This window comes from Eublepharis macularius, chromosome 6 (assembly GCF_028583425.1).
Source record: "Eublepharis macularius isolate TG4126 chromosome 6, MPM_Emac_v1.0, whole genome shotgun sequence".
NCBI classification, from domain to species: Eukaryota; Metazoa; Chordata; class Lepidosauria; order Squamata; family Eublepharidae; genus Eublepharis; species Eublepharis macularius.
In genome coordinates, this window is record NC_072795.1 from 66,853,243 (window position 1) to 66,875,883 (window position 22,641).

At 43.4% G+C, this 22,641-nt stretch overlaps 1 protein-coding gene across 3 annotated transcripts in view; it reads right to left on the reverse strand.

Moving 5' to 3' along the window:
• SEMA4G (semaphorin 4G) overlaps positions 1-22,641 on the reverse strand; it is a 143,479-nt gene that overhangs the window by 67,611 nt on the left and 53,227 nt on the right. For all 3 annotated transcript variants that reach the window (XM_054982962.1, XM_054982963.1, XM_054982961.1), the window contains exon 2: positions 11,632-11,871. In XM_054982962.1, the coding sequence (XP_054838937.1) occupies positions 11,632-11,803 (172 nt within the window). In that variant the 5' untranslated portion in view covers positions 11,804-11,871. The remainder of the gene's footprint in view (positions 1-11,631; positions 11,872-22,641) is intronic.

Below are 22,641 nucleotides of genomic sequence, written 5' to 3' on the forward strand. Positions count from 1 at the left end.
AACCCTGAGGAAGACAACCACGGAGGGAACTGAGCAGAAAGTTTATCAAAGGTTTGTTGCATGCATTTTTACTCAATGTGTAGCTTACCCAAGTCTTCTGGGGATAGCAGGGTATATTGAGAGTACAATTAGTGTTACTGTATTTACTTGTAAAGGAATATGACATTTGAAACCATTTTTGGCTTCAAAAGGGGGGCGGGGTGTATCTTCCACTCAGCTACACAGATCCACCAAGTATGAGAGGTGATTCACTGTGCATGCCAGGCAGGGCTTTTTTTCTGGGAAAAGAGGTGGTGGAACTCAGTGGGTTGCCAGCACAGGGGGCAACTCTTGGCGGGAGGTGGTGCCCCTGGTACCACATGTGCGTGTGCAAAGTGCACACATGCTCCCAGAGCCAATGACGTCACCTTGGGTCAGCTGGAACAAGGGGGGTGTTTTTAAAAGTTTAAATCACCCTCGGTGAAAATGGTCACATAGCTGGTGGCCCCGCCCCCTGATCTCCAGACAGAGGGGAGTTTAGACTGCCCTCTGCGCCGCTCCAGCGGTGCGGAGGACAATCTAAACTCCCCTCTGTCTGGAGATCAAGGGGCAAGGCTACCAGCCATGTGGCCATTTTCAAGAGGTTCCGGAACTCTGTTTCACTGCATTCCAGCTGAAAAAAAAGCCCTGATGCCAGGAATGTTCTGGAGAAAGCACACCAGCCAACTCGTTCATCATTAGAGAAGAGTGGCAGTGAAAGTGATGCTGCACCTGCAAATATTGCCTTTCAAGCTGCTTTACATTGGAGAGAGGAGTCCCCTTCGTAGACTCACTGGCTAGCTTTAGAAACTGCAGCTCCTTGTCTGGCAAAAGGTAAGAAGCAGTAAGAATAACTGGGGGTGGGAAGGGGGGTTGCTCCTCTACTGACCCATGTTTCTGGCTCAGAATAGTATTCCACATCAACTTTTCCTTCTTCTTCAGGCCTGAGCTGCCTAGTAGTTCTGCTCTTTACAGCAATTTAGTATGACATTAGCTATTATGAAGGGGTGGTCGTGGGGGTTAATAGTGAATTCCTAAGGAAAGTTACACCTTTCTAAGCTCATTGATTTCAACTGATTCAAAAGGGTATAATTCTGTAAGACAACACTTCCAGTTGACCAACTTATCTAAGACTGCCTAATAGTTTGACTGGGGTGGGGGATGGGGTTTAAAAAGCCAGTCTCTTGCCTTTTTAAATTTGCAACAGCATGATCCAAACAAAACCATTATAATGCAAATAGATGCAAAAAGTTAAACTAACTTTTTCTTCTCTAGTCTACATTATTGTATATGTAATTTTACAAAACCCTTTGTTTATACTGCTACTTTTTATTTAGGAGGGTCATTTTAAATTCAGGGTCACCTGCTTTTATGAATAACCTTATCTTTTTGGGTGTGTGTGCGTCTTACATTTGGGGCCATCTACTTTTTGAGTAAATATGGTACCTACCTCAGCCTTTGATATATTCTGGGCTCTAGGTAGAAATTAATTATTTTCAGATTAAATTTTTATGTTTTAAATCCAACTTTAATTGCAACAAGCTGCACTGGCAATAATCCATGTGCATCTCCTGATTTGGAGAATGAGCAAAATCCATTAGTTCTTTATGCCAGGCACCCACATTTTAATACCCTACTAAAGCTGGCAGAAGCACACAATAAAGGATTGCTTAGTGAGTTGTTCCTTATGTGTCCTCCACAGCATTCTCCAGGCTCTGTTTTTCTGAATTAAGAAGTTTTTCTTCTCTAAAATATTGCAATAGTCATCTGTGTCAAGAGACCCTGTATTGCTTATTTTAACTAGCTAATGTTTAAAAGAAATTAAAACAATAAATGTAAAAGTCTTATCAGCCAACAAACTTCTACATGAAACGTTTGGGTGGCTTTTCAGATATTATATGCTACTTCACGTTGTGGCTTTGTGGTTCCAATTATATTTCTTTTGTGCTGGTGGTGACAAATGCCTTCTGAAGACCCTTCAATCTGTGTTTAGTGCACATTTCAATGTGCACTAAACAAAGAACGAAAACTGCTTTAAAATAACATAGAATATTTATTTATTTATTTATTTGATTTGTATACCACTTCTCTTTGATTAAAAGCCCAAAGTAGCTTATATCAATAAACAAATGACATCAGTTAGAACAATACAATAGATATCCAATAAAATCACAGTAAAATGTTCAACATAATACAGATACATAAAACCACTCTAATCCCAACTCAAACTATACAGCCCTGAAGACAAACATAAATTACAGATAAACACAATGCTCAGCATTTCAACTATGCCTCACAATAAAAAGTATTAAGAGTAGAGGTGGGCATGGATTGGAAAACCCCCACAGACCATCAGACTGTGGTCCATTGCATTTCACAGACCATGGACCAGTGGACCACGAACCTTTCATGGACCCACCCTGGACCAATTCGTCGGTCCATGGTCCATCACTTCCAGGGACCCTAGGACCACCCCCTTCACACTCAGAGATGCAAAACTCACAGTGAGGCTACAGTAGGCTTTCCTCCAACCACTCTCCAAGTTTGGCCAAGATTGAGTTACAGACCCCAAAGTGGCTACCCCCAGGAAACTTCCAGTAAATACTCGGAGTTGCAAATGCCAATTGACTTGCATAGGCTTGCAGCACCAAAAAGTTGCAATGAAGCAAAATCAAACAGAAAAGGGTCAGCCCCCTCACTCACCACACAGACATCTTCCCAGCCATTGCCTAGGGAATTAATTCTTGCTCCTTGCTTGCATAAAGAAGAATGGGCGCTCTCTGATTGGCAGCCAGAGCTGCCTATCAAGGTTTTGAGGGCTAGGGTTGGTGTGTTCCAAGGGCTGCAGAAGGTCTGCGGACATCCCCTCCATCGCCTAGGGAACTGATAGATCAGCGCCAGGATGTCTGGACCATGGACTGATGGACTGGCCCAAACGGACCAAAGTTAATGGAAAAACATGGTCCCACGAACCACATGTTCATGAACAACAGACCGGTCTGGTCCATGTCAAATTTAGGTCCGTTTTCCAGTCTATGCCCACCTTTAATTAAGAGCCGAAAGCACACCAGAATAAAGTAGCTAAATAACATGGTGAAAAGGTCTATGTTATTATGTGTGAAAGCTGTAATAATTTCATATATTTTGTATTCTTCAAGATAAAATAAGATGGCAGGCTGAGGACTGATATGATTCAGACTCTGCTTCTCCTCTACAAGGAATTGAATATGATGATATGTGGTGCTACAACTGGAAGGAGGACAACAAGATCATCAGGATAATCAATATCATAATTACAGCTGAGGTGCCTGGGCTATTCTTCAACAAAAGGGAAAGAAAAGAAAAAGAACTCCTGAATTTTGGGGCAACCTAGGATTGCCAAGTCCCTTTGCCCTCCCAGAGGGAGGGGAGAACCCAGAACTCACCTTTTGAAGTCCTTCCTGCGCACGCTCCTGGCATGACATGATGAAGTCACTTCTGGGAGCAATGTCATCGCACAGGCCACCGCATTTTGCACTGGGCTGATTCTTGAAAAATCGGCCTGTTTGGGGCTTAAATCAGCCTGGTGAGGAGTGTGGAAGCACTCCCATGGCCTGCGCAATGATGTCACTCCTGGAAGTGATGTCATTGCACCACACCAGGAACACACCCTGGGAGGCCCATTCCCTGTCTTTCCCACCTGCTGGTAAGGTGAGTGGTGTTGGGGGCCAGAGGGTGGCAGCAGGGTATCCTCTGCCCTCACCAGGGGATCAGCAACCCTAAGCTAACCACCCACATGGAATAAGACCTGAATGGTGTGGATAGGATACTACTTGTTTACTCTGATCTTGACTAGGCCAATGTACTAAAGGCAGAGGAACCAAAGGATTTTAAGAGCTGCATGTTCCGGAAGGAGTGCAAGTTCTTGGGATATGAAAACAGCAGTTTAAGATACATCATCTGACTCAGTCTGTTTGTCCCATTGATTCTCAGGTGCAGTTTGTAAGGATGGATGCAGGCCTGCACTCCCAGGCAAGTTAACTTTTGTTTCCATGGAGATGGCAAGGCTAGAGAAATACTACTGAAAGCTTAAATGGAGCCTAGGCTTCTTGCTCCCCATCTCAGAATCCAATATCTGCATTGTTAGTGTTCTGTCCTATACAGAAACATGAATACAAGTGAACAGAACTTCACAATACATCTTCTGGATGAGAACTGCAGAAACTAGGGAGCTATTTTCCTCACAGTCGTCACACAGCCTTAAGAGCAACAGCAAGAAGAACATTGGAGGCTTGGGGATTTCACATCATCATTCTCCCAGCACTTTCACTGGTTATCACTTCTATTTAAAATCGAACTTTAACATTTTTTTGCATTTTAATTTCCTTTAACTGAGAACTATCTTGGATGCCTGTTACCAGGCAGAAAAGCAGAGAAATTCATCAAATAAATTAAATTCTAAACTCTCTACCACTAGTCTATGGTAGCCTTAATCAGGCTTAAAATGGTGCCCTGACTCAACTCCCAGGCTCAACATACAGCTCCTAAGCCTGACAGGACAGTTTCTTACCAGCTTCACCAGTTTCTCCAAGCTTTCTTTGAGCCATAATGGAGTTCTTGTCTCCTGCCTACAACTGAGCAAGGCCAACCCCATCTCACTCTCCACCCTCTTTTCTGAGCCCCTCTGCAACTCTTCACCCTCAGTTCTATTTGGTTACTTCTTATCATAAATGCTTTATGTCCCTCTTTGTTAACTTCTGGCACTGTTTGTTGCCTAGTGCTACCTTGCAACCATATAACATCAAAACTTCATTTTTAAAAATGAAGCCCATAGAAATATTCCTCGCTTGAAGCCCCCAAGGTTGCTAAAAAGCGACATCAGGGTGCCACTATTAAATGTTACTTAGACCAAAGGAGTGGGCATGAATGAGAAGCCCATGAAAGAGAGGGATGAGAATGGAAGGAAGATGTTCCTTCCAGAGATAACACCAAGGACAGATAAGAAATTGCAATTGGGTAATGCTGTAACTATGCTGTTGACCTAAGTTGTTTCTTCCAATCAGAATACCCCTAGACATTTCTATCATGACAGGTGGTCACCCACTTGAGCCAATGGGGGGGCACTGTATTCTTTGAGCCAATAGAAAAACAAATATTATAATTAACCAAAAGGTATTAATTGCTTTGTACTGCTATTGTAGCTTCGATGAACGTTGGGCACAAGGGTACCTTGTGCTTCTGGTGTAACCATCGTTCCTCCATTGTTTAATAAACAATTATAGATTGTTTCATGTACAGGACTCTGCGTGTGTCTCGTATCATGATTGGCTAGAGGGACATTCAAGGTACCAGTTGTGTACTACATCCAGTTAACAGACACATTATGTTTTTCCCTGCATGGAATTTTTTCTGATGCAATTCCAGTTCTTTGGAACATCGTCTCCTGAGATATTCACATGGCCTCTTCTTCATTTCTTTCTGAATGGAGATGAAGACTTTTCTCTTCTGAAGTGCCTCCAGTAGCTAAGGTGTTTTATTTCTATGCCACTCTTTATTTCATTTTTGTGTTAATTATTGGCTTTAAATTTGTTTTAATTTTAAAGCTGATACACAGCTTTAAAAATGTTTAATTAAATAAATAAAAGCACCACCAACATGCAAATATAAAAAACGTAAAACTGACTCATTGTTTCCTCCAGCCCCACTTCCTCTGAAAGGGGTCAAAAGAATCCTGAGACCTTAGAAGGAGAAAAAGGGGAGTGACTATTTAAATTGTTAGTACAGCCAACAGAGATTAATGAGATGCTAGTTTCGGGCAAAGGGGGGCAGTTAATCATCCAGATCAGCTCCTTAGAGGAACATCTAGCTCTAACGGAAAGCTATTAAAAATGGAGAATTTGCTACCAGGATTTTGGATGGTTCATTGCACTTGCACTATCTTTCTCTACATTCAGGTTTCCTCTAGTTTTAGCTTCCAGCCATTTAGCCATTGTCATAACTTATGTATATGTGTGTATATTTTTAATATATACTTGAAATCAGAAATACAAATAGCTATTTCATTAACTGTTTTTAACTTTCCAAGGTCAAACTAGAAGAATCACTGGAAGTTCTGTGTTGATTGCTACCAAGTGTTTTTCTATATATGGAGTTTCAAGGGGCCTGATTCATGTACCTCCCCGCTGGAGCTGAATCATACAGGTACTCTGTATATATTACTGCCACAATGGACATATACCTGTATGGTAGGGTTGCCAGGTCCCCCTATACCCTCCTGGTCCTCATGTTTTCTGCACGTGTGTTTTCGTGCATGCTTCTGGCACTTGCATGATGACGTCACTTCTGGAATTGACATTGTCATGCTTGCTATGGGAGTGCTCCTATGCTCTGTGTGGGGCCCCAAACGAAGTGCAGGAGCACACTCACAGCCAGTACAACAACATCACCTCCAGAAGTGATGCCATCGCATCTGCTGGGTGCTCCCATGCTGTGTGTGTTCCCAAGGTGCCTGCTGGTGGTGTGCAATCTCTGGATGGCCCAAAACCTCCTGCCAGTCACCAGCGATTGGTGAGCAAGTAGGTAAACCGCTGGGAGGTGGCTTGTCACAAGCGGGCACCTGGGAGCCCTATTGCATGGGGCCATTTCAAATCTGTTAAATGACTCTGTGGAAAAGAGTTAAGGGGGAAATGCTTGCAGAGCTCTAAACTTGCAACTCTAGCATCTCAACAGCAAGTTGGTTGCTGGAGTGTCCTGGAGTTAGCAAGGAGGTGGCAGCACTGGCGGAAGCATTGACCTGAGGTAGCAACATATATTGAGCTGGCACTTGCCCTACACATTTTCTTATCCCTTTCAATGAGCCATAGCTCAAATCCTTACACTATCACCATATCCTTTGGTATCCTAGTCTTTGCTAAAAACTGCAAAACCTGTAACAACAACAACAACACTTGATTTATATACAGCCCTTAATGCCCACTCAGAGCAATTTACAAAGTATGTTATTATTATCCTCATGACAATCACCCTGTGAGGTCGGTGGGGCTGAGAGAGCTCCTAGAAGCTGTGACAGACCCAAGGTCACCTAGCTGTCTTCAAGTGGAGGAGTGAGGAATCAAACCTGGTTCTCCAGATTAGAGTTCTGCAGTCTTAACCACTACACCAAACTGGCTCTCAGATTAGGTGCCTAAGGCGCTGAAGGAAGCTGTGGTATGGCCTCTTCTGAAGAAATCATCATTAGATCCTGCCGACCTGCTCAATTACCGACCGGTTTCTAACCTCCCATTTTTGGGTAAGGTGATTGAGCGGGCAGCAGAGAAGCAACTGCAGAATTTCCTGAACGAGGCCTCAGCCCTAGATCCCTTCCAGTCCGGTTTCCGCCCAGGACATGGGATCGAGACACTGCTGGTCGCCCTCACAGACGATCTCCGCAGACATCTGGATCAGGGCAGATCAGCACTGCTGATTTTACTGGATCTGTCAGCAGCGTTTGATACGGTCGATTACGAGCTCTTGACGCACCGCCTTGCCGATGTGGGGATCCAGGGGACAGCACTGCAGTGGCTGGTCTCCTTTCTCCATGATCGGGGACAGAGGGTGGCACTTGGAGAGAAAATATCATCTCGTAGGCCACTAGTGTGTGGTGTGCCACAGGGAGCGATACTCTCTCCATTATTATTTAATATCTATATGTGCCCCCTCACCCGGCTGGTGCGAAGTTTCGGGCTTGGGTGTCACCAATATGCGGATGACACCCAGCTTTATCTGTTGATGGATGGGCGGCCTGGATCGGCCCCTGATGTCCTGGAGCGTGCTTTTGAAGCTGTGGCTGGTTGGTTGAGGCAAATTTGGCTGAAATTGAATCCCACAAAGACGGAGATCCCGTACCTGAGTCGTGGGCGGGGGGTGGCTGCAGGACCCCGGCTTCCTACACTTGATGGGGCAGTGCTTACGCTGGCCCTGAGAGTGAGGAGCCTGGGGGTGATTCTGGATTCCTCCTTGAAGATGGAGGACCCGATCACTGCAGTTGCCAGGTCTTCCTTTTACTATCTTCGGCAGGCCAGACAACTTGCCTCCTATTTATCTCCCCGCGACTTGGCTACAGTGGTCCAAGCAATGGTCACCTCTAGGCTGGACTACTGTAACGCGCTCTATGCTGGGCTTCCCATGGGCCTGATCTGGCGGTTACAGATGGTACAGAATGCAGCAGCGCAGGTCATTGTTGGAGCACCGGTGTGGGAGCATATCACGCAGGTGCTACGCCAGCTGCATTGGTTGCCAGTGGAGTACTGAATCAGGTTCAAGGTTTTGGTGTTAACCTACAAAGCCATATGCAGACTGGGACCGATGTATCTATGGGACCGTCTCTCCCCATATGAGCCCCGGAGGATTCTTCGGTCAGGTGGGAAGCATCTGTTAAGGGTCCCTGGCCCTAGGGAAGCCCGCCTGGCATCGGCCAGGGCCAGGGCCTTTTCGGTCCTGGCCCCGGCCTAGTGGAATGCTCTGTCTTGTGAGACCAGGGCCTGGAAAGATTTGTTAGCATTTCGCCGGGCCTGTAAGACAGAGCTATTCCACCAGGCATATGGTTGACACCAGGCGGTGCTCCCCCTCTCTGTGAGGGGGAGGATCAAACCATATGCCCTCCTATGCGGATGTAGATGTTATTATTATTGTCCACACCTGATACTGTACATAGTTGCTCTGGAAAAACCGCTGTATGGAACATCAAATCTCAATTATGTGCTGCTTTTATCTATTTGTATGTAAATATATGATATTTATATACATAGCTGTAATTTTAATGATTAGATATAGTGTTTTTTAATGTTTTTAATGGTATTAACATTTGTATTTTCGGTATCCGCCCATGGCCCACGAAAGCGGGGAGGGCGGAATATAAATCTAATAAATTAAATTAAATTAAGAATCTGCTGCTCTTAAAGTGCAATCCTAAAAAGAATTACAGTCATTGAAGCCCACTGAGTAGGTTTGCCCAGTTCCCCAGGGCTCAAACTGGGGGGCGGGGGCAGGCAGCACATCAGGAGTACATACCTTACAAACACGTGCAGTGCATGCATGCGCCAGATCGTTTCTGCATCACGCCAGGAATGATGTTATTCCCAGTGCAATGTGGAAGTAACAAGTCACACTAGGGCCAACTGGGCAAAAATTGGCCCCCAATCTAGCATCGGGGGCCAATTTTTACCCAATCAATCCCTGGTGCAACCCTGTGCTCCCATGTCATGCCGGGAATGACATCATTCCTGGCGTGATGTGGAAGCAATCTGGAGCATGCACGCACTGTACCTGAAATGGAAACACTATGCCAATACCACCTTTTCCCTCACAGCATCAACTTGACTCCTGCTGTTTCGAAGCCCTGCTTCTTCTCTGGCATTAGCAGGAAAATGCTTCCAAGACACTGGACAAGAGACTAGCCATTCTAGAAACATCTATGCAATGTACATATGAAAGGACTAGAGGAGGAGAAGGCTGACCAGAAAGGGGACAGGGGTGATACATAAGCAAAATGATTCCAAAAACATGCCATTAAAAGCCAGAGTCTCAATTTAATACCTGAAACTTCCTGATCCCATCAGGCTTTTTCAAGTGCTAATTTTGCAATCAGAATAAATGAAGAGGTTTTTTTTTAAAAAATCAAAATACATTCATGCAGGCAAGTGATTTCTTTCCACTGGGGAGGAAGAACAGACTGTGCAAAGCCCTGGCATAATTCAGCAGTGGTTAATGCAGGGAGGTGGTGATGGGCCAACACAGTTTGAGAATTCAGAAGTTACCCAGAGGCAACCAGGACAGAAGATCTGTGTACAAAGTAACAACAGAGGCAAGGAGCAGGAAATACTTGACACCTACCCTCCCCCCCCCACACACACAACTTCCTCCTGCAAGCAGGAGAAGCAGCTTGTGGTCATGTGTTCATAATGCCTCAGGGTTCCCAGGAAACTGGAGCATAGTAGATTGTTCTGAGATGCTGATGTAATCAGACGCGCATGTTGAGGCAAAAAACAGCAGTGCTGACAGCTCCAATCTGGCATGTAATAATCAGCAGCAGCTCTCACACAGTGAGAGCCCTGGCTCTTAAAGCAGGTTTTCCCTGTCTCCTCCTTCCCCAGCAGAAAGTCAAAGAAAGAAGAGTGGGACCTAACAGCAGGACTATGACTGAGGCCACTCAAACGTGACATTTCCTTACCTTACTAAAAGCACTCACAGCAAGATAAACGATACCTGTCCTCCAGGACCAATATTACACTTCCCAGCAGCATCCTAGTGCTGCATTCTACAAAAAAAATCAGTGGTTTTGTCAGGTTTTATTCTCTCACATGCTAAACATTGTGGCATATTCATCCACCCATTGTTTGCATGTTTTCTCTATTTCCAGCATTCCAAATAGTCATGGAGAATAGGTATATTACACAAAACCACTTCCAGTGTACAAGTGTCTTGAAGGATTGCTCATTCTGAAGTATCAATGGGAACTTAGTGTGGGAATTTTAGCATGTTTAGGAATAAGTTCCAGTTTTACCACTGTTAGCTGATGACTCTGGAAACAACAAGGTGTTTAATTACCCCACAGACAATGTGACATTTGGATACCGCCTAAAAGCCCTGTAATGCCCAGACTGTTGCACACCAGCAACCATAATGAAAGGAACTTACATAACTGAGCATTTGATTCACAACTGCCCTTTCCTTTCTTTCCTGAAAAGGGTTAAGGCACCTTTTGTCAATCTATAAAGCTCATTGTCTTAGCTCATTTTCATATTGTCATAGCATAATGGACAGAACAGGTGCAAAACTACCAAGTGCTCATCCCTGTCATATTATACCTTAATAAAAGCAAGTATCTTCAAACAGTTATCAATCTTCCCAGCTACTATCATTCATAAGACTAAATAAATGTACATTGGGTGTTAACAGCAGTCCTGTGAAGGCCCACTCTGCCTCCCATCACTGGCTCTTCTCATTGGTTAGGGACCAAACAGGTGAGAACTGCCCTTGTCAACCTCTCATTGCCACTTAAGAGGGACCTAAACAAAGATGCCAAACATTTTGCCACACATTCCTTTGTATACCAGGGCCAGCCCCTCCCTAAAGTATGTTTATAAAGTTCAAAAAACTCTTTCCTGCACACTGCTGGTTACACCAAGGGAGAGTGAGGGACTGTTTACAGAACTGACCTGTTCAACTCGCTTCACGCTAGGATTTATTTACTGAAGCAAGAAGCTAATCTATGTGAAAAGTAATTTAAAAGTAATGCCAAGGCAAATTCCCTTGTATTACCAAGGGCTCTTTTCCCTTATGTACAAACAAGACCAGTGAGGTGGGTGAAACTGTGTGGGCTTTACAATTCACAGCAACACAGAGGGCTAGGCAGCAAGAACCCTGTCATAGCATTCCTATGTCACCTTTAAGATAGTCAGTATGGAAAGTAGCAGGCATGAAATAAGATCTAAAAATGCATGGAGAGAGATAATGAAGGCTGAGAACAAGGGATTTACATTCAGTGATGCCTCTTTAAGGTACATCAACATCTATGGGCATAGCCTCATTCACATTGCTAATGTGCCCAGTTAAGAACTATATTTTAATCCAGGAAAACCTGAAGAGTTTCTTTACCGTTATAGGCTATCGTCATTCGGGGTGTAGCATCCAAGTCCATTGCAGAACGTCTGGAGGGGTATCCCATTGATGAGACCATGAAGAAAACCACCAGATAAAAGGTCACAGGTCTTATCATTCTTCCTGGATAGCCAAGGCTGCTGCCCATTAGGCAACCTAGCCCTTTCATACATGCAAGGTGCTAGATTGTTGAAGGTACTCCCACTATTTTCGTTGAGGACCACCAGAGAGGAGTTTCTGAAAGAAAAAATATAAGTATTTTTAAAGATAAGTGCTGCTAATCAAAAAACTAATATCACTTTCCAAGCTCATAATGCGTGACTAAGATAGGATTATTCCACTAACAGAACTGCAAAAATAGGGACATCACATTTAAGCCCAACTGTCCAAAAATGGCCAATAAAAAACAGGAATTTAGATGCAATAGACTTATCAGCTACCCTTCTATCTCCTTAGCCAAACCAGTGTAGGTTTATTGATTTTACCCGCTTGGTTTCCTCAAAAAGGGGAAGATAACAAAACACGAAGTGGTTATCTTGCCTGACACAACTTAACTTACCCCAGTGCTCTAGTTTGTACTGCTCAGCACTGCCTCACCTCAATTTGTACACCAAGCCATCTCTGATTCCTTTCCTACCTCCTACTCCCCTCTTTACTCCAGCCTTAGTGAGTTCTCTGTTCCTTCTATGCCTCTTCTATCCTACTGATAGATGGTTCCCGGTTTGGAAAACCTTATCAAAATGCTGCCCAGCAAGGCTTTTTTCAGGCACAGCTGCGATTAAGGCAAACCCTGCCCCCACCAAAAAACAGGCAAGCAAATAGTGGCTGCTGCTTCTGGTCACTGGAGTCCTTGCTCTCCTCCCTAGACCAACAAGCAGCTGTCAACTCTTTTACCCATCCACCCTTGCCTTCTGTAGCACCTAACAGCCATCTCTGTTCATTCAAGTAGGTATGAAGTGCCACTGCTGCTTGCCCGTTGACTATCTGTCAGGGTAAGCAGGATTCACCATCCCTCCAGAGGAGCTACCAACTTCCCTATATGTCAAAGGAAAGAGGAGCAGTTAGCAGGCTAAGTTCTTGGGGCAGGGGGGAAATACTGGGTGATTCCGCATGATCGACTTTGATCGGACTTTCTGAGCAGTTGTGCTGCAGTGGAGTCGTATGAATCCACCACTCTCCGATTCCACATTAAGGCTTTTGTTTCGCATTGACATTTCATTTCATCATGCTCAAAGTCCATTGTGCGGAATTTGCCAGTATAAAAATAAATTCCTCATCGCTTTTTCCAGGGGAAGTGTCGACATTTTTTTTAAAAAAACATTGCTTCATATAAACATTGCATCAAACAAACACATCTGATAGGTCAGAGCATTTCCCACCAATATCATGGAATGAGTATTGGTTATTGACATTTGGAGGGGAAATTGTTACTGGTGACCCCGCTTTCCCTGTGCCTCAGAAGCTGTCAGCTGTCAGTGAGCAACAAGTAACAAATTTGGCGCATTGAAAAACGGACCCGTTATTGGGCAGCTGTCGTCAGTGACACAGGATATGTTTCTGCATAGACATGTAGAAACGTTGCAATGTTTTTTATAATTTTTTTTTAAAAAAGAGAGAAACAAGAGGGGAACGGTAGTGGGTGTGGCTTGGAAAATGAGATCAAACAATCAAATTTAATTGATTCAAAGGGCAGGAGAAAAGGGCAAGGGTGGGGAGAACATCGGATGAAGAATTTTGCACAATTAAAATCTCGAATCTGCAGCGAATGGACAAGTAAGTCAGGGAAAAGCAGGAAGGAAAAAAAACCAGACAAAACCTGCAGGACTTTGAAGCTGCTGCTAGGATCACCTTCCCACGTGTGGAAACGCAAAAAAAAAATTGAGGTCATTTGGAAGCTGAACCGCAGAAAACCACTAGTGGGGAATCACCCACTGTCACCCAAACACAGAGGACAAGCTGTGGTGTTTACTGTTGTATAGTGGCAGGTCATTTCAAGGCCACGGGGCCTCAGCGACTTTACTACGATGTTTGTCCCTGATGACAGCCCTGGCCTTCCCCATCCTGCACCACTTTACGTATTTAGCATAGATCTCTGTTAATGTGGGAGGTCACATGGCCATTCTCAACTCATGGCCATTCTCAACTCAGTCCTCACATGATTCTTTAAAAGGCAAATATTGTTTTCCCTTCTCAACTCTGAAAGTTGCCCTCTTTCAATCTCAAGGCAACAAAGAATTGCATTACAAATCTGGGTTCTCGGGGGTCGATCCTGCATGTTACAGAAATGGAAAGTTGCATACAGCAGCGGGAGCAGTAGTACAGCTTTGGTTAGCAATTCTGTCTGAATCATTAAATAGCATGTATTAAACATTTGGGCCTAAGTGTTTCTGGAAAAAACAACATGGTAATTGTGATTTATTCTCATCTTCCTGCATTTTTAATGTAAGGCACTAAAACTCATAAATGCAACACAGAGGAGTGCTTAAATGAATGTTGTAATGAGAAAGGGGTTCCCCCCCCCTCATTTTTATGCCTTGCATCATTAGTGCTTTAATGGGAAAGCGCATGTGTAATAATTGTTTCATCTAAGATCTACGGCTGAGTAGGAAAATCACCACATGGAGCTGGACTACACCTCAGTATTTCATCCCAGTTACTAGTACTTCTTTCATACATAACACTTTTGACATTTAGCATGTATGAAGCACATTTCATATGTTCATTGCACTCATACATTCCCTCCATATGCCTTACAAAACTCCTGTAGGACAGGCAATATTATCGTCCTCATATTGCAGAGAGGAGGGGGGGGAGTTTGAGACTGAGAAAATGTGGCTTCCTGAAGCCTCCAAGTGAGTTCATGATAGAAGCAAAATTTGAACCTGGGACTTTAGGATGCACACCTCCATTTCTAGCTTTTGGAATTACTCACAGGATTGCTAGGGGGATAATGAAGCACTATTCTGAGCTCCCCCAAAGAAGAGACAGAAATATCTCTTCTTGCAGTCCTTAGATGGTATCTACTAGCTCCCCAAGGCAGGGCAGATAAGTCTGCAGTCCAAATATATGGAGTAATTTTTTCATTTATAATGGGTTTAATCAAAACTACAGCAAATGGAACAAAGCCCACAGAACAGGACTTTTCAACTTCTGCTTTCCATAGTAGCACACTCCGCACCCCCCTCCAAATTCTGCTTCTGGGGACCCTCAGGAAATGTGTGAGAGATGAAGCGAGGGCCTTCAGTAGAAAGGGGAATTGACAAAAAAACACACCCACTTTCATAAGCAGAAGTGCCATTTCATTGATGAAAGAGTACTTTTGGGTCTAACCCAACTTTCTGGAGGACGTTCAAACAACGCCAAAGATAGAAGATTTACCATGCAATCCTGCAAGCCAATTCAAATGGACTACAACACAATATGGCCAACACATTTCTGTCATCTTTCAGTCTGAGAAACACAACAGTTTCTAGTCCCCAGCATTAGTGCCAAAGCACAGCAAAGGCAGCCACACAGTGTGAGATCAAGTGACAGCCAAAGCCCAAATGTGTATATCTTCCAGTGAAACATTTCCCAAATCCAAGGCCGAATGTTTATTCTGCATCAGAGACAGAAAGCTGCCTAATGAGAAATGCCAAGAATCAAGAGTCAGTGTTGTATGCCTTTGTAGCAGTTGCCAACACCCCCAAGGTCAGCATGATGTTGAAGAACATAATCAACACACACACATTCAGGCAACCAACACATCACCTCTGATACAATTGCTGCAATAAATCATGTACCAGAGTGTTTCTCAACAGCAGTTGTTCACAGAAATATGCTGCATTAATTAAAACGTGTTATAGCAATGTGTAAAAGCACAAGGCAAGAGGCAGGGAAGAGTCCGCAAATTCCTCCTTCCACTTGTCAAAAAAAGTCAGAAGTTTAGTAGGTGAACAGTCTTGCTAAAATGCAAGGAGCAGACAGATGCCATCATCTTTTGATTATGCTAATGCTTGGATCACGATAAGAGACCTCTGCCAAAATCATTCAAGTTCTGCATGCGAGAATATGGAAATTTTCATAAATGTTGTTTGCATAATTATTCAGATTGCTATAGTTGAGAGCATTTCTTGCAGACAAGATGGGAAATTATAATACAAGAGAAAAGGTGTAGAGTGCTGGGACAAAAACACAAAGCTCAGGGAGCGGGAACATAAACGCCCTACTTGCTCCTATCTACTAGATGCTGTCCAGGGTCCCCTTAGAGACATTCCAAGAATTACCAAATTTGTGTTCAGATTAAGCAATATGCAAGTTATGGATAAATATCTAGAACACTCACTAGTTTGGTGATTATGTGGAAGGCTGGAATTAGGAAAGAATTGTGTTTAAAATATCATTTTATTTAGCACCTGCTCAGGTCAGGGTCACACTGTGAAAAGGCCCCAGTATAGAGGATGGCTGGGCTGGAACCACAGGAAGTGGAGCACAGATATCAGGACAGTGCAATCACCTGTGTTTAATACTGGAAGTATGACATTTGTGTTGTCACATCCATAAGGAAATGAAAGCTGCTACCAAAAAAAGGAGGCTTATATCCTCCAGAAATACATGCAGCAATTTCAAAGGAAACAACCCCTCTTAACGGAAAGTCTTGATGTGCTCCTTCTTTACACATCTGAACTGGAATGGAGTGGGAGAGGCACAGAAGGAAGAGGATACTTTGACAGGCAAAAGGGCCCTTGATTGCACAGACTTTCAGCACCAGAGAGCTGTCAGCAGCCTTCCTCTCTAGGGAAAAGGCCACCTTGTTTCCAAGTAGTTTTTCCTTTTAACCAACATAAACTTCTATCATCCTGCTACCAAGCCCAAGTTACCTGTTCATTTGTTTTCATAACTAAGGGGAGATTTGTTTCAGGATGACCTAAGCATAGTAAGGGTGACAAAGCTTCATCCTAAGCCAGGTGGAATGTTGGGAGGGCAGAGCTAGACAAGCCAGCTGGACAGACTCTTGGACACTGGGGGCGGGTGAGTGTCAGCTACCATCGATTCGTTTTTAAGTGGTCATTCTTTAAACAGAAACAGTCATAGTAGTTAAATAACCTTTAAAAGATCATTGGTAGGATGAATCAGTGCAGGGGGGGGGCAGTGAGTGCTTCCCCAGGTATAGCCATGCAGCACTATAGTTGAAGAGTCATCAGAATGGGAACACTGGGCCATGATATCCCACTGAATCCACAGCTGATTATATTAAAACACAAATGGATTGGGGGTTTGTATCAGTGGGAAATTTATTATTAGCATGCTGAAAGCTGCAAAGTTATGTGTAGCCTGATACTCCTTTAATTGCAAAAATGGACTTGCTGTTGTGGAGCTAAAAGACTTTATTCATACACAGAAGAGCAAATGGCTGCCATGAGACCTAATCTTTTGTGGATAATCAATAAACAAGACTGGTCTAGACTGGTGAAATGTAAATCAGTCTACCAGATATGAGAAACAGATTGTAACCATAACTTTCATGACAGATATATGCAATAAGGCAGCTCACGCTTGTAAATTCTTGAGGGGGGGGGGGGTCTTGTTACTCTAGGAATGTTTGTACCCATTTACACTGTTAGGGTTCTGAATTTTTGTTGACTGGGTTTAAATGGTTGATATTTTTAAGGATTTTATGCTTTTACGATGTTATCTTGTTTTATTATGTGAGCTTCCTTGAGCAGGTCTCTGAAGAGGCAGCATATAAATGTTCTAAATAAATAAATAAACATGCGGCATAAAAATATCTTTTTAAAACTTGGTGCTACTTATTTTTTGTGGGAGAAACTGGCCAGAGAAAGAAGGCTACTATGTAGTATCCGGGGCTGTTTTCACACAGCATTTGTAAAACATTTCGGCCGTTGGTTGCTAACAGAATTTTTTTGAAAATTCAAACAAAGCTGCTTGTGTCCGTCCCATTTGCAATGCAAGGCAGAGCCATTTTTTTGAAAACCCCTTTCTTCTGTTCCCAAGTGTTCTGATTTGCTGCAGTGCACTGTTTGAAATGTCAGGGGCGTGTTCACCAGCGCTTGCCTTTCTATTTTCCTGCCCACTTCTAGTGTGTTTTTTAATGGATAACAATTAGTGCTGTAGCGCTATAGTGTTGTTATAAGTGCAGCAGGTTCTTTGAATTCTCAGCTTCCATTTTAAAAAGAAGCAACTCTCTAGCTCTTTCCCTTGTAGAGAGATGCCTTTTCCTTATATCTCTGAAAGGGAAGGGACCAGAGACTTGCTTTTTAAAAAATGAAAGTGAGAATTCAGAGAACCTGCTACACGTATCATTATAATGCTATAGCGATATTTTGTACCAATTTTTTTTAAATGCAAAAGCCCTTGGGGCCCCAGGGCAGGGGGGTGGCAGCTACTTTTGGTGCCAGAACAAGCAGTACTGTTTGAAATGACCACAGCAATTCACATATGGTTCATAAACAGATGTAAATGCTGTTTTCAACTGCTGCCCCCATATCATTTTACACAAAGTCAGGGCAGCAACAGAGAGCAACCAGGTTAAAATGGAAATGTGAAAGAGGCCTAGTACATGGCTACATCAAGCAAAATCAATAATAATTACCAGTACCTCCTTCCCTCCTTCTGAATGGAATCCATAGTCTAAGTGTGCTTAAATTCCCCATTTAAGAAAATAATTTGTCCATTGCTAAGCAGGTATTCACTTAAACTCAGGAGTGCAAAGCGATTCATGTCTTCTCTAGTCACGACTTCATTCATGCTGCCTCTCTATATGAGCCCCTATAGCACTCTGCTCAGCACAGCAGCTCCTTCACTCTATCCCCTCCCTTTCAAACATAAAGCCCCCACCTTTTGCCCCTGGCCCCACTCACCTAGCCAGCAGAGGGAAAGGCAGGGGGAGGCAGGCTAGCAGCCACCAGAGCACATGACAAAATGGTGTGCACGCATGGTCTGGAGACCCTGATGACACACTTCTAGTTGAAAACCAGAAGGTTTTCCAGAAGGTCCAAAACCAGAAGGTCTTAGCAGGGCTAAATCAGCCCCAAAGATAGTGAAAATGCTATGTTTGGAGCTGATTTTGCCCCACTGAGACTGTCACTTCTGTTTTTTCAACAGGAAGTGATGACTTTGGGGCCTCCGGAGCACATGCATACATAAGGAAGCTGGATCAGGCCCCCACGTGATTCCTGTCCCTCACTTTTGAACCAAGGAGGGCTGGCAATCCTACATACACCTGCTTTCTTTGTAGTCATTTCTGCGTAATGGAGCAGCCTCCCAAAATGGAGGGCTCCCATTTTTCCAGCTTTAAAAAAGCTGAAAAATTGATTTGGTGCCATATAAATGGGATGTATGAATCCAAGGCTATGAATTGGCAAATGTGTCTTAGTGATCTTACTGGGCACTGTTGTCAGTTTGCCACTGATTTTTGTTAGAAGTACTTGTGTTTTAATTAATGTACTTGATATGATTTGATTGCTTTTGTGCCTAGTTCTATGGATTATTTTGTTGTTTTTATTTTTGATTTACTTTTTTAGTTACCATGGATCAAAAGAGATTTAAAATATGTTAATAAAATAAATGAAAGTAGTCCTAACTCATTCTTCTTCATATCTAAGGACTGGTCTGTTGTCCCCATTGCCAGTGATGTAGCAGATACTTTTTGACAGCCCGTAAGGAAAGCTTTCCCTGTTAAAAATGAGGCCCAGTTAAGTTCTTTCTTTCCTAAAAGGATAATTTTGGCTAGTAGGAGCAAGCTCAGAAAACATGTGCTCAACCCTTTATCAAATTGATCAAAAGAGGTTTCAACAAAAGACTTTGAAAAATCTGGCAACTGAAACCTGAATGTACCTTGCCCCTGTTACTACCTGAAGGATCAAGAAAGTCTGTTTTTAGCCAGATTTTGAACTACCTTTTTTTCCTTGTATGCATGGCTCTGATGTCTTGTTAATAAACTAATTTATCTATATTAAATATCCTTTTGCTTGTGGATTTAAGTATCTAACAGTGAATTCCTAAACAGTTACACCCTTGATGTACGTCTGTTGAAGTCAATGGGCTTAGAAGGGTATAACTGCTTAGGACTGTACTGTAAGACAAGCCTACCCCCTATGACCTGCCCTGCTTTGCTGTCCTTCATGCTATTGTAATTTTATACCTGAACTGGAAGCACTTCCAAATGTCTTAGAAAGGACAATAAAGGAAGCCTGTTTGGAATGGAAGTCACTACTATTTAGGTGATGCTGTGATTTTTTTAAAAAGCTGCAGGTGTAGCAAGGATAGGGATAAAACCCTTGATTTTGTCCCAGGTTCTAACACACCCATACCAATTACTTAGGGACGTCAACCCTCCAGGAGGCCTCCCTTTCTTTTTCCTTGCCCCTGCTCACCTGGACAACGGGGGGAAAGGAGGAGGGAGGCAGACTGGGAGCCACTGAAGCACACAGCAAAATGGCACATGTATGCTCCAGAGGCCCCAGTGACACTCTTCCAGCTGAAAAATGGAAGATATGGGTCTCAAGCAGGGCCCTTTGGCTTCCATTTTTCAACCGGACGTAATGTTATCCAGGTCTCCAAAATGCAGACATTACATGGATCAGGCCCCCATGTCTGCCTAGAGACCCCCTCACCCCCAGCTTTTGAGGCAAGGGGCGCTGGCAACCCTACAATTATTGCAAATACCCCTAAGCTCCAGCAGAAAGTGGCAGGTGGCAGGTTTCAGAAAGCAAATGAATTAGTCAGTTTCACTTTACGGCTTAAGAAACAAAGTAGAGTCCAGGCAAGGAATCTATCTAAGAGATTTCCACATACTCATTATTGCTAGTTGCAGATTACACACATTTGCCAATGAGTTATGCTGAGTTCAACAGACACTGGCTGAAACCCACCCAAAGATAGAACAGCCATCTCTATTTGCCAGCTCTGAATATTGTTTAAAATCAGATAATGATCATGCTTGCATACGCTTTTGCCAGCTCTTGAAATGCAATCCCACTTGCCAGTTAGCATCAGAGACTCTCCTCATTGCCTAGGCTTTTTGGATTTAGGGATTGCCAAGTTAGCAATGTTATGAGACCATCATTAAGCAGTACAAAAACAAAACCTTTATTTTGCTTCCCTCTGCTCTGTAGCATTCACAGTGGGGGAAGACCTGTAAGTCTGGAGGCTTCAGCTGTGGACATGATAAATATACATGCACACCCCTTTCAATCTTTGGTGCCCTGGCCAGGTGCTGATTTATGATAAAGTATGCCATTGCGGAACTCAAATAGATAACAGCCGGCATTTTGTCTCAGTTCTTCATGTATTGTGCATAGGGCACAATATATTGTGTATATGTTGTGTATATGTTGTGTATATATTGTGTATATATTGTGTATAGGGCAATCCTACAAACACTTTCCTGGAAGTAAGCCCTACTGAATAAAATGGAACTGACTTCTGAATAGACCTGCTTAGGAGTGCTGTAGGAGACCTGAAAGTGGTGCATTTCCTCACCCTGATGCTGGCCTTTATCTCAGGAGCAGATAATGATGGAGCATGGGAGAGAGCTGGGAATGGAAGCATTCAACACGGTATGGATCATTTAATTACACTGAAAATCAACTAGCTGTGCCTTCTTAGGTATATCGTTAGGCTGAACAGAGCCGCACCACTTGCACTCTGCATTCAAGGCCCTGAGGATTCTGGAAGCAAGAGAAGAGGTTTCTCTTGTTCTTACAAGACTGCCACTGACTGATCAGTCTGGGATGGTGATGCAAACTGCACCAAAAACAACTGAGTAATTTCAAGAGTCAGTGCTGTATTTTGGTTAAAGTATTGGACCAGGACTAGAGACCCAAGTTCAAATTTCAGCATGCAGTGGCCATGGAACCAGCTGGTCTCTCTCAGCCTCAAAGGGTTGCCTCCGGAATAAAATGGGAGAGTAGAACCACAAACACTGTCTTGTGTTCCTTGGATGAGTGGGGTAAAATAAGATAGGGATAGTTGACTGCAGGGTTCGTAGCAAGCCTGTGCTTTTATTATATGTGCATTATTGATCATATTGAAAGCATACAGAGATTATACAGAACTTCTGCAAAGATTGTTTTCATTCTACTTTATAACAGGCTGAATATTATTCTTAAACCAAATCTAAAATAAATAAATGTGTGTATCCTTCAAGATCACACACCTCACTAAATATATTTGGGACCATAAAGTAGTCAGTTCTTTAGGGTAACATATACTAATATGTTAGTGCAAGGCTGGCCAAACAGTGGCTTGGGAACAAGTACAGTGCAGCTCACAGCCCAACTCTTTTTCGAACTCTCATGGTATTCAGGTGTCTTTTCTCTTCCCACATGACCAACCATTTGCCTCTCCTCAAGAAGCAGCCATAAGATCTTCCACTGCACCTCTGAGGGTTTCACTAGACATGCAGGTTTTTGAAGAGTTCCCTGCAGCTACCCAGGTGTTTTGGGGAAAAGCTGTTAAAAATAGAGAGCTCAAACAGACGTGAAATGCCTCCACAGGGGGAGGGGCTCCTCCCTACCCATGTTAAAATAGCACAGCGGGGAGGTTTCCCCTCTGTTTTTCCTGCTCCACATAGAGTATTCTGTGGGTGGGTGGGGGAACAGTGGAGGCAACAGGGGGAACTCCCCTCATGCTATTTTGACATAGGGAAAAGGCTTGAGGGGGGGAAGGAGGAACCTTTCTGTCCCGGAGACATTCTGAGGCCATTTGGGTTCTCCTTTATTTGTTAACAGTCATTTACTTTTAAATTGCTGTATGGCTGTGGAATTTCAAGTTCCCAGACCCAACTCTTTAAAAACCTGCACATATTACTACAGCCAGCTGCCATTTGTCATTGGCTACAGAGCTGGAAAAAAAGTGCATGCTAAGATTTCACAGATAACCTTTTGAAAAAAAATGTGGAAAAAAGGCTGGGGAGAAATGAATGGAGAAACCAGATTGGTGGCGGTGCCAGCTTTTGCTTGCCTAATACTGTCCCTTTTATTTTCACTATCTGTTACTGCTCTG